Source organism: Nanorana parkeri, unplaced genomic scaffold (genome assembly GCF_000935625.1).
Source record: "Nanorana parkeri isolate BGI_ZX_2015 unplaced genomic scaffold, ASM93562v1 scaffold1004, whole genome shotgun sequence".
NCBI lineage: Eukaryota > Metazoa > Chordata > Amphibia > Anura > Dicroglossidae > Nanorana > Nanorana parkeri.
Genome location: NW_017307272.1, coordinates 299,668 through 311,693, shown reverse-complemented (window position 1 = coordinate 311,693; position 12,026 = coordinate 299,668). Strand labels below are relative to the sequence as shown.

General features: G+C 43.4%; 1 protein-coding gene across 2 annotated transcripts in view; it reads left to right on the top strand.

Annotated features, from left to right (window-relative positions):
• LOC108795773 (latent-transforming growth factor beta-binding protein 3-like) overlaps positions 1-11,795 on the top strand; it is a 305,365-nt gene extending 293,570 nt beyond the window's left edge. For both annotated transcript variants that reach the window (XM_018567072.1, XM_018567071.1), the window contains one exon: positions 11,563-11,795. In XM_018567072.1, coding sequence (XP_018422574.1) covers positions 11,563-11,714 — 152 coding nt within the window. In that variant the 3' untranslated portion in view covers positions 11,715-11,795. The remainder of the gene's footprint in view (positions 1-11,562) is intronic.
• Positions 11,796-12,026: the final 231 nt, after the last annotated feature.

Below are 12,026 nucleotides of genomic sequence, written 5' to 3'. Positions count from 1 at the left end.
AACAGAAAAGAATAAAAAACGTATTGCCTTTGGAACACATACCCTGCCATTGATGTGTCATTAACATATCACTGTCTTGGTGGGTTCGCCTGAAACAGTAAACAATGCTAGTACAGTTTCTTGAATTGAAATGCTAATTTTTTCCCAGTCTCAAGCCAATGTTAGATTCATTTTACCAAAGAAGCAGGATTTAACATTACAAAAAAGGCCCCCAATACAGGTTTCTAGGGAAAGAAAAGTTACGTTAATTTCGGTCCTCCCATTTTTCCTGCAAAATACAAACAGTAAAATGGTTTAGAAAGATCTCAACAGTGGCGTAACCAGAGTTATGGGCGCCCGGGGCAGAACATTTTTTTCGCCCCCTCCCCCCATATTATATAAACATCCACTAGAACTGTACCCCCCATCCCCACACATATTTATCAGCTAAGGAACTACAAGTCCAAGTGCCCGATGACAGCCAGGTGATCGTGTCAGGGAGAGGGAGCCATGGCTTCGTTTAGCGGGGGTCGTGACGGCGCCCCCCCTCAGTCCTGCGCCCGGGGCAAGTGACCCCCCCGCACCCCCGGTTGTTACGCCACTGGATCTCAACAACATCTCTTCATCCGCCCTTCTCTGGTACACAAATTTTGAAACTCTGATCTGTTCCCAGAACCGATCTCGTTCTTTCCTAAGCTTACTATTTTCCCATTTCAACAGTTCATATCGGGCTTTAAAATCTATTCCATGAGTGCAAGGCCCTGGCTGTCCCTGGCTTCTATGCCTTTGCAAAGAACCATGTCTGGGACCATTACCCCACCTTGGTGAATAAACCACTTGACTCCTAGGTGTGCTGCTGGGAGACTTAGCATACCTGGGTGTGTTGCCATTCGTTACCGCACAGTACCTTGCAATGTGCCCAATTCTTTGGCATGCGAAACAACGCTTAGCTTGCCTCCCCGCACGAAACCTCTGAGCACATGCCGACCTACCCTGCTGCCCAACATTACCTAGCCTAGCATGACCAGATCCCACACCGGACTCATCTGAGGTAACCTCTGCCTCTGCATTAATACTTCCAACTACAGTTACATCGTCCATCCCTGAGTCAGTTTCAGAATCTGACCCAGAGTTCCCAGTAACATTAACTGCAGTCATAATCGCACTATGACTCTCTAACGGTTGTTTCAGTGACTCTATCTGGGCCAGACCCTGAGAATGCTCGGCCTTTGCCCTCCCGTAGAGACCAGACAATTCCATTAAGTTTTCAGACAACCGTTGATTCTCCTTGCGCAGCTCAGTCACAGTACGCTCATACTCAGTGCTAGCTTCAGCAGCGTGCTGGACAAAAGTTCTCAATTTCCCAATCTCAAGTTTTAAATCTTCAACCTGTCCTTCCAAACTCCGCTTCAGCCTACAAGACTCCTGATATTTATCTGCTATCCAACCAGCAGCAAAAATCAGAGCATACTTTGCTTTTCGCTTGCGCCAGGTTCTGGAAGCAACCATATGTGCTACACAACTCTGAGCTTGTAGCCACGGGTCAGAAGACCCTTGCATGGCTTCAACAATGGCCGCTGTGCCTTCCACTTTCGCTACCTCTTTAAAAATGGCTTCCATGATACAGGAATAGTAACACTGCAATCGCATAAATGCTATCAAACTCTATGGCTTGTTGTCCCAATACTTTTGGCACAGAACTACAAAGCACCACCCTTTTACACTGCAGTACCTGTAATAACTACCAACTATGCCAAACAATTCCACAATTCAGTATAACAGCCACAGACACTCAAGCATTAAGCAAAATCAGTAACTCTAGGACAATTTAACTACTAAACTGCCCCTAATGTTCACACAATGATAAGAGTTACAAAAAGACAAAATAACTATCCTGCACAAAAACAGACATTTGATGCAAAAAACAAACAAATCGCTTTCCATAGACACCAAACTCAGCTGAAAGTGAACCAGCCTAAAACTGAATTCCTTGTTAAAAACCTGCAGCACCAAACCGAATAAACAAAAAACGAATTTTAATTCAGAACTGCAACAATAGCACCAAAACTGCCTTCTAAAACTAAAACCGAATAAAATCACTACAAAAAACAAGATGGCCGCACAGCCATGTGGTCCTCAATGCAAAAACAAACACAAAGAAAAACAAAGATGGCCGCTGGCCACATGGTCTTACACAAATGACACCAAGATGGCCGCTCTGAGATCCAGTACAAACACAGAGAAATATACCAATAACTGAGCTTTAGAGAGTAGAAGACAAAACCAGCATCAAACTGACTTCCAGCCCAAAAACAAATAGATTTCCGCTCAGCATATAACACTTTTACTGCAAAAACCTAACACTGAGCTTCTCACATACACAGCAGCCCTCTCACCACACACGTCACAATCTGACCATACAATCTCTGAACAGTCATCAGATCCACCACAAACTACACAACTCAAAAGCACTTACCTAGTCCTGGCACAAAGAGCGAAAAATTTATTTAGTCGAGCAGAAATTCTCTGACACAGCGGGCAAAAATACAGTTTTACTTACAGTCTCTCCCCTTTTGTCAGCTGCGCAGAGAACACTTGCCGACTCCTACCTGGCTCGCCATTTTGTTATGGAAATTCGCTTGGTTCAACGCACAAATCCATGCCGCACTAAACTGTGCCAAAGTATGTCAAACACAAAGAATTTCCCCCGTGCTTAAAAGCACAGTTGTATTATGCTCTTTTGTGCAAGGACTGGAAGTACCTCTGTAGAGTCATGTAGAGTTAGGACACAGGAGACAGGTGTTGCTTGCTTGCGAGTTCCATGCTTAGAGAGCCAGCACAGGTATTTGTTTATTGTTTTATAGCTGCCCAGCAGGAAGTGATTTCAACAACAAACATCACTTCCTCACTATATATCAACATATCATCTCCAATTACCACTGGAGAGAACCTTATCCAGCATTGCTCAGTGATCAACATTACTATGATTCTCATGCGTGCTTATTTACAGGGACAACGTCATATTATCTCCAGCGGTTGATCAGGCGCACTAGAGACAACAAACGCATGTTCCTTTCATACACTGCGTTCAAAACAAATGCATCCACGCAAGCCAATAAATCCATGCATTGCATGGGGGCCCCAGCCGGCGTCCATACATTCGCCAAGAAGACACTGCTCCGCCACACATAAGATATCTACTCCAATGGTTTACTCTTAGTGAGGATTTAAACCCTGACACGGAGAGACATAATGACAACATATTACAATACACTAAAAACACATCCTAATAAAATTTCCACAACAATATATCTGTCAAAATAGAAAACCGAGACTTTCGTGGAATACCCTGACCAGGGCAAGGTAGATGTGAGGACTAGCCCTTCCTGATTTCAGGATATACCATATAGCTGCTCAATCTATTGGAATAGCTGACTGGACGTTTGGGCTAGGGCAGAAAAGTTGGGTGTCTCTGGAGATAGCATTAAGTGAAACTAGGTTAGCGGGGGCAATCTGGATTCCGCCGTTAAAGAGATGCCTGTCTCCGAATGCACTGCCACTTACTACCTCGACTATAAGGACATGGGATTGCATACATCGTAGATACGGCTGCTCATATAACTCAGTACTGATGCCATTATTGGGGAATGAATATTTCCCCCCGGGCAAATGTGACTCATCCTACTTAAAATGGAGCAAATCCCCTAATTTAAAAGTTAGAGACATCCTGCAGGGAGCCTTAATATGCTCTCTTTCTGAGTTGCGTGAACAGTTGGGAAGTTATCCTTTAGATTGGTGGAGATATCAACAACTACAGCATTTTGTTCATACTCTACCTAAACCATTGAGAATAGATCATGAATTCACAGCGTTAGAGTCTATCCCTGGATCCAAACAGGCTCCTCAACATTGCCTTTCACCTTTCTATAAAGCAATTCATACAATGGAAAGTAAAATGCCACCCGCATATTTGGATAAATGGGCAAGCGAACTTATGCATACACTCAAACAGGAGAAAGAGAGGAAAATACTGAGGTTAGTTACCACCACAACCATTGATGTTAGAACAATGGAGACAAATTATAAACTATTATCAGGGTGGTATAATGTTCCAAAGAAACTACACACGATACACCCTATGAATGAGCCTTAGTGCTGGCGGTCATGTGGTGGATTCGGAATTCGGATTCGGACGAAATTCGGTAGCGGTAAAGCGAACGTTCGTTTAGTTTTCTGTTCTTATTCGTTTCGTTCGTTTGTCACATTTGAGCGGGAAAAAATATTTTTCTCCTTCTCTAATGTCACTTTGCTCCAACGAACAAAACGTATAAGAAACGAATAAGAACCGAAAACGAAACGAACGTTTGAACTACCGCTACCGAATTTCGGAAATGGAAATACGGATTCGTTTGCATTCGTTATGTCTGCAATTCGGATACATCCGAATGTCCGAATTTCCGAAAATTAGTCCGAATTTCGATTCGAAACGAAACGCACATGTCTACCGTGTGACACTGAGAGACAGATCAGCTGCTGTAGTGAGTTGTGTGACACATTGGCTGCTTAAGACATTGGGCTCTAGGAACTGGGGGTGCCAGCAGCTGTTGACAGATGGTTATGCAGAATAATGAAGAAAGCTTTAATCTCTTGATTTAGGAGTCCTGGAGAGGGACACAGGATGTCTCCCTTTGCTAATATCTTATTTGTGGCTCTCTTCAGTAAATCATGTGATGTGACATGTAGGAACCACAAATAACCCCTTAAGGGCCGAGGCCTTTTTTTCATTTTTCGTTTACATGTTATAATCAACATTTTAGGCCTGAAAATTACTTAAAACCCCCAAACATATATTTTCTGAAAGCCAAAACCCTGTAGAATACAATGGCAGCAGTTGCAATTTTTTGTGTTGTACGACTTTAGCGCAACGTATTACCAAACCCAACAATTTAGTGAAAAATGCACTTAAGTTAAATTTAGTGTCCCAAAACACTATATAAAACCCTTTTCTTTTTAAATATAAAAGATGAGGTTACAACGAGTACATAGATACCCAACGTGCCCAGGTTAAAAATTGTGTGCGTCTGTGAAACTGCAACAAAATTCAGTACAACAAAAAGTCCATAGACGACATTGTAAAAGCCCCTACAGGTCATCAGTTTAGAGATACGCATAAATATTGGCCCTAAAATTATTGCTATCACTCTGGCAAGTGCGTCAACATGTGTAACCCCTCCCCGGGGGCAGGGGACTTTTAAAAAAAAATTCATTATTTTTACATTTATTTGATTTAATATTATTTTTAAAAATGTTTTTTTTTTACATTTAATTGATACCACATAGGGGGGCTTACACGCCCCCATGTGATAGCATATTGGTTGTGACAGGAACTCTTTAAGGTGATACTGGGGGTCCAAAAGACCCCTAGTATCACCTTTCCACTCTCAATAAGCTATTGAAGTGCAGATCGCACTTCAATAGCTTATTGCTGGGCTTCAGGAGCCCAGCAATGACAGCTCAGGGACTGGAAATTATGCAATACGTCCCAGCTTCCTGCCAACACCCAAGATGCCGGTCCCGGGCCCACAGGAGGGGCAGCGGAGCCCGGGAAACACTGCAGGGGTGTCGGGCGGGGTGGAAGGCCACTTTACCAGCCTGTAGAGGCGATCTGGCGACAGCTGAGTCAGCCAGAATCGCTTCTGCTGTAAAGCCAGCCACCAGCTCTACAGATCTGAACAGAGTGCCGCTGGGAGTCAGTTTAACCCCTTAAAGACCCATGACGGAATTATCCCGTCATGGGTCGTGAAGGGGATAAGTTATTAGTGACTTATTGGGGATTAGGGAGCTGATTGCCAGTATCTGCAAAGGTTTGAGGAGATCAGCAACACTGTCACTAAATGGCATGCGCAGTTGTGGCAAAGAGGTAATAACATTGTTTTGCTACTGCAAATGTGCAGTAACATACACATTTCTCGCCCCATCAATTTACACCACCTCCCAACCTCCTTTCTGCTGCAGTTTACACTGTCACTGTAATCTCTGGCCTGGTTGTTCACACCACCAAATTTCCTCCTGCTGCTGGCCAGGAGAACTGCAAATGGAGTTAAGGCTAACAGCTCCCCGCAGAGGCACTACTCACCATTGTGCCTGCAATTCCCCCCACCAGCACCCTTGTGCTGGGAACCCCCCACCCCTGTCACCACTGCGCCTACACTTCCTTCTCACTATCATGCCTGAAACCTCCCGACCACTGTGCTTTCATGCCAACTCTGTTCTGCTTACTCATCTCTGCATCTGATGCCCAGCCTTCTCCCTGATCTCATCACCTCTACCACATGCCACCCTTCACTCAACACTGCACCAAGGCCCACCTTGGCACACTTTGCCAGTGTACTTATGCACACTTCTGTGCTCCCTACCACTGCAGTGATGCACACTTCTGTATTCAGCCCATTCAACAATTAATCAGAAGGATTCAATTGAGCTTTAAAGCATTTTTGTTGTTAAATTCTATTTAACAACATCTTGTTAAATAGGCATATCACTGGAACAAACATCTTTTTTATTTCTAAGTATAATACTTCTCTTTTTGTGCATACTATTTCCCATCTAGGCAATGGGTTTTCTAACTTATTGCAGCGGTACAGGCAGGCTAAAATGAGAAGAATTTGACACTTGTGGATGTGTCAGATTCATCCCCTTCCAATTGCCCTCTGCTGCTGCTCCTCCTAGCTGCTTCCTCACTACTTCAGATCACAGCATTAGAAAATGTAGAGAAATAGTGCTAAAACTGTAATTGGTAAAAGGACAGTTAAGCCAGTGATCTTGTTAAATAAGGGCATATTCAATTTATATGCTATAGATGGATTTACGTACATCCCATGTACCATGTAAAACTGTAGACTGGTGCAAAACCACCCCCTATGTCCTTCCTACCCAAAATAATCAAAAACAGTAACCAAAAGCTATATTAAAACAGCATCACCATGTCAAATGTATTCTATGCAGGAGCAGTCATTTAGGTAGAAGTGTCACCTCGATGATGGAGAATGTGCCTTTGCCACGATGTGTTAGTGCTTGGATGTGTCAGTTCCACTCATGGCACTCCTCTCGGTGGGAGGGTTCTGGCTAACATTAGACAGGGAGGTGGCCATGATTCTGGTTATACAGATTGTAATTTTTACATTTCGTTCTGTTCTTGTCTTGCCTCTCCCCCTCTCTAACCTTATCCTAGAAGTGGGACATTATTAGTAGCACAATCCCTTTGTGCATTACTTGTTCCTTGGCAATTGCTTTGCTATGTATGGAAATTATGCACACTGCCCCTCGCAGATAGGCGCACACCTGATCCACTGGGCAGCTGTTTATAATGTTAGTCAGTACCCTCCCGCTGAGAGGGTTGCCATCACAGCAGGATGCTCTCGGACTGGCAAATGTAATACTAATATCACTATAAGGCATGCCTCGAATGTATAAAACCGATAGATTGATGTACACAGAGATCCTCACCCCTCTTTAATTAAGAGCTCACCTACTCTTCTTGATGACTCTCACTTGCTAGGCAAAAAACAATCCCCTGCTGCTATCTAGCAACATAATGAAGGCAGTTTGTTCAAACCAAGAGAGGTTTTTTGAACAGAGTGCAGCTAAAGAATGGGGTCGGAGAGTGAAATTGAGGTATAAAAGGTTACATTTATTTGATTTACAGGATAAAATAATTTTCATATAAACAGACTGCACAATTCAAAAACGACTATCCCCACACCCTTAAAAAATGATAATTGCAATAATACAGAAGTGCAAATGGATAATGGGAATAATCATTGCAATAATACAGAAGTGCAAATGGATAATGGGAATAACAACATAAGTTATCCCATTATCCATTTGCACTTCTGTCCATTCCTCCCCCTCATTCCCATCCCTAGCCTGGCACCTGACCAGAAAGCAAACACGCAAAGATAGAATCTGATAAAAGTCTCGTACTTAATCAAACTCGGCACCAGATGGGTTAATAATAGATTCATGAGGAAAGGATAAAAACCTCTTGAACTGATTACCCAACAGGATCTGACGAAGCCCTGTGAAACCTAGGAGGGGCGAAACGCATCATCCGCTGTAGGATGCTAAGCTGAGACATCACCTGCATGTCAGATATCTACTAACCAGCGTGGTTATTTTGAGCAGCGGGACAAAAGGATCTGCTACATCAATAACCTGGACACAATAGAGAGCAAATTGGGACCCCTCCAAGAACCATCTGCTCCTCCTGAGAGAGCCAACTGGGGTATTACTTGGAACTTGCATTGCGTGACCATTACCACGAGCACAATCGGAAACTAAGACATCAAGTATCCACACATCTCGGGAGAGTGACCGTCCGGTTCCATGAGTTGAAGTAGCCGTGAGTAAATTCTACTCGAGTTTCTTTTTACACACAGAGGGGAAGCACCCTGCTCGCCAAGTTTGATTATAACTCAGCGGCACACTGCATATTAACTCATCGGGTCTATCCTCATGCTCTTCTTGTTCAACTAATCAACATCTTAAAGACACATCATGGAAAAAGAGAAACATATTAAGAGAGTTTGACAGGAATTTCCCAGGCACTCGACATATGCTATATTGCACTCCTTCACTTTAGTCCAACGCTGCTCCCTCACAATTGAGGTCCACCTGAAGATATAGAGAATATTGATCAGCTAGCTCCGCTTGTGTGTGAGAGTTGATTTGTACGAAAGGATTATTGCAATGATCATTTTTTAAGGGTGTGGGGATAGTGGTTTTTGAATTGTGCAGTCTGTTTATATGAAAATTATTTTATCCTGTAAATCAAATAAATTTAACCTTTATTTGATTTACGTTCTTTAGCTGCACTCTGTTCAAAAAACCTCTCTTGGTTTGAACAAACTGCCTTCATTATGCCTCGAATGTAGCATACACTACACATGTGCTAGTGAGTAGAAATATGATGTTGCACTGCAATAAGCTTTTATTATATGTAGCCCTGGAACCAGCTCTGCTGGAACTGATAATAAATACCAAATGGTTTTAAACTATTTCAAATTCAGTTTAAATCACTGAAAATGGATGTTGCTACTTGATGTTCAAAAGGTTTAACTTCAGCATGTCCCCTGAATATTGACCGTGATATTCTATTTAAGGGCATGTTTACACCATGTCCAGATCATGTCCAGAGCAGAACAGTTTCTTCACGGACCAAAAAAGCATCCCAATGTATCCCTATGGTATTTCTGGGCTCTGTTCACACCAGCGCAGTCCGTTTTGTTACAGAGAGAAAAAAAAATACTGCTTGTCTCATTTTCTCTAGTCTGGAATGCACTGGAACCAGTGGCGTCACGCGGGGGATGCGGCCTGCACCCGGGTGCAGACATCCCAACTCTCCCGGACGCTCCGGGAGTCTCCCGCTATTGGATAGCGGCTCCCGGCCGCCCGGGGAAGAACCACTTCCTCCCGGAAAGGTTTATCTGCTCGATCGAGCAGATAAACCTTTCCCCGCAATCGTTTTTTTTCTTCTTTTCTGACATCGGGAGCCGCGGCCCGACCGTCAGTCAGAAAAGAAACTAAAAGGCATACGAATCCATAGCTAGATTCCTATTGGCTATTGCAAAGTGCAATAGCCAATAGGAATCTAGCTATGCATTCGTATGCCTTTTTTTCAAATATTCTGACGACTGCAACTGTCAGAATACTAAAAACAAAATCAGAAAAAAAACCTGCAGATAGCAAAGAAGCTATTGCTTCCTGTGCTATCTGCCATCATTTCAGGGGGGTGCTCTCTCCCAGCCCCCCTAACCCCCTTCTGTGGATGGCACCTCCCTGAAATGGGTTCTTTCAGGTTGGGATCCCTGCGGGTGACACCATTGGAGGGGTGACACCAAAATGACTGACAGTCATTTTGGTGTCAACCCCCTCTGAAAAATCGGAATATCGGGCGCTCGGTCATGGACCGAACGCCCGACTGTATCAGGAGAGAGAGGAGGGGACCCAGCGGCATACCTTATCCCGCCTGGTGACTGTCCCCTCCTCTCTCTGCCGGCGTCCATCACCAAGATGGTCGCCGGCAGGTATCAGAAGATTGTCGCACATGCACGATGACGCCACGTGCATGCGCGGTAACGTCTCGACGGGGTGACACCCGGTAACCGCTCCGGGTGTCACCCAGCCTCGGGACGCCCCCGACTGGAACGTATGGAAAACAGAGATGTGATGACAGCAGCAAGTGAGGACTACAGGAGGAGCGTGGTTTTGACAGGTATGACCACACGAGCAGTGTTTTTGTGATAGATTGGAATACTGCTCTTTATTTACATTGCAGAACAACTAAATGTGTACACTGGCATCTTTATCACATTGCAACAGCATTATTGCATGATTTGATGCACTATGACATTGTCTTTATCCTGGCTGCTTTCTCTTGATGTCTTGTGTTGACAGTTTTGAAAATGCCTTCTGGCGGGAATATGACGTCACTATGACATCAGGGGGAGGGGAACCGTGGCACAGAATGCTTTCTATTGGATTTTGCACTTAGGCTGGGTTCACACCTGGGCGTTTGTAATATGCACGTTTGACGCACGGCATGTTTTTAGCACAATTTGCGGTCCATGAAACGCGAGTTTAACGCGCGTTTACGAATTCTATCAGGCTGGATCCTAATGGATACGCGCTGAAATCCGCCCCAAAGAAGCTCCTGTACTATTTCCGGCGTAGGGCGTTTTTCAGTGCGTCAAAACACGCTGAAATATGCCCAGGTGGGAACCATGCCCATAGGAATTAATAGGATTTCAGTGCTTGAGCGTTTTTCAGCGCTTCGATCAGCGCTGAAAAACGCCCAGGTGTGAACCCAGCCTTAGGGCTTAGAGTATTAAAGATGAAGATGATATGAATACTGTTGTCATATTAAAATCTGATGAAGGGGACCCTGCGATGTCCCGAAACGTTATTTGACAATCTGCATCAATAAGGTGTGCTGGTAACGTTTTCTATGTATTTGAAGATACACAGCGCCATCCGTGGTTACTACAGCACCCTCCTTTGTACATAGGGGTTCCGGTAAGGAGTGCAACAGTACATCTTTAAGTCCACAAACACACAAACACAGAAGAGCTCCAGAAAAATGCTCCAGAAAAATGCATTGCAGCCAATCACTAGATTGCATGTGTGTAGACAGGAAGTGGGTAATAAAAAGACTGCAGAAATTTAGCATGATACATGGTTCTTTAGCAAACTAAATGCAATTTACTTAGGGTTTACATCTCCTTTAAACTGTTTGCTGAGCGCTTGTGTGTATTGAAAAATGTGTTGTTATAAATAGAATCACTAAGAAGAGCTCACTGCATGTCAGATACACACCCTAACTGCTTCCTTTTAGTGCTTGGGTGTATTATGCAGTGATATGAGTGAAACCATGAAAACCTGCTTTATAAACCTTGCAGAAATTTACATCTTTATCTTTTAACTATTAAGAGGTTCAAAGGGTGAATGGGTAAGTAAAAACCTTTTAATATATAACACTGCTTCAGGATAAGGTCAGTGTCTATTAACTTGTTTTCATTCTTACAGATTTGGATGAGTGTAAACAGAAGAACCCAAGGGGATCTCTTTGTAAAAACAGCCGATGTATAAACACAGTGGGATCATTCCGATGTATGTGTAAACCAGGATATACGCGCTCTCGACACCCACACATCTGCATACCGCAGAGGAAAAGATAGCCCGGTTTCTACAGTGGTCAAAAAGCTATGAGAGAGGCTCATAAGAAAATCGTGCTTAGATTTTTTTTTTAAAAAGACTGCGAAATATGTTTTGTACAGCAGGGCACTGCTTCTGTAGTTTTCAAAGTGAATATGCTTATTTATAAAAAGGAAACTGTACATGTCCCAACTGTACAGACATAAAGCTTAATTGATTTACATATTTAAATCCAAATATTTCTGCAAAATAGGAACCACTGTGTAAGTGTGTTATGTATGCATATACTGGATGTTTATGTATAGACATGCATATTTATAGAATTCAGACTTACA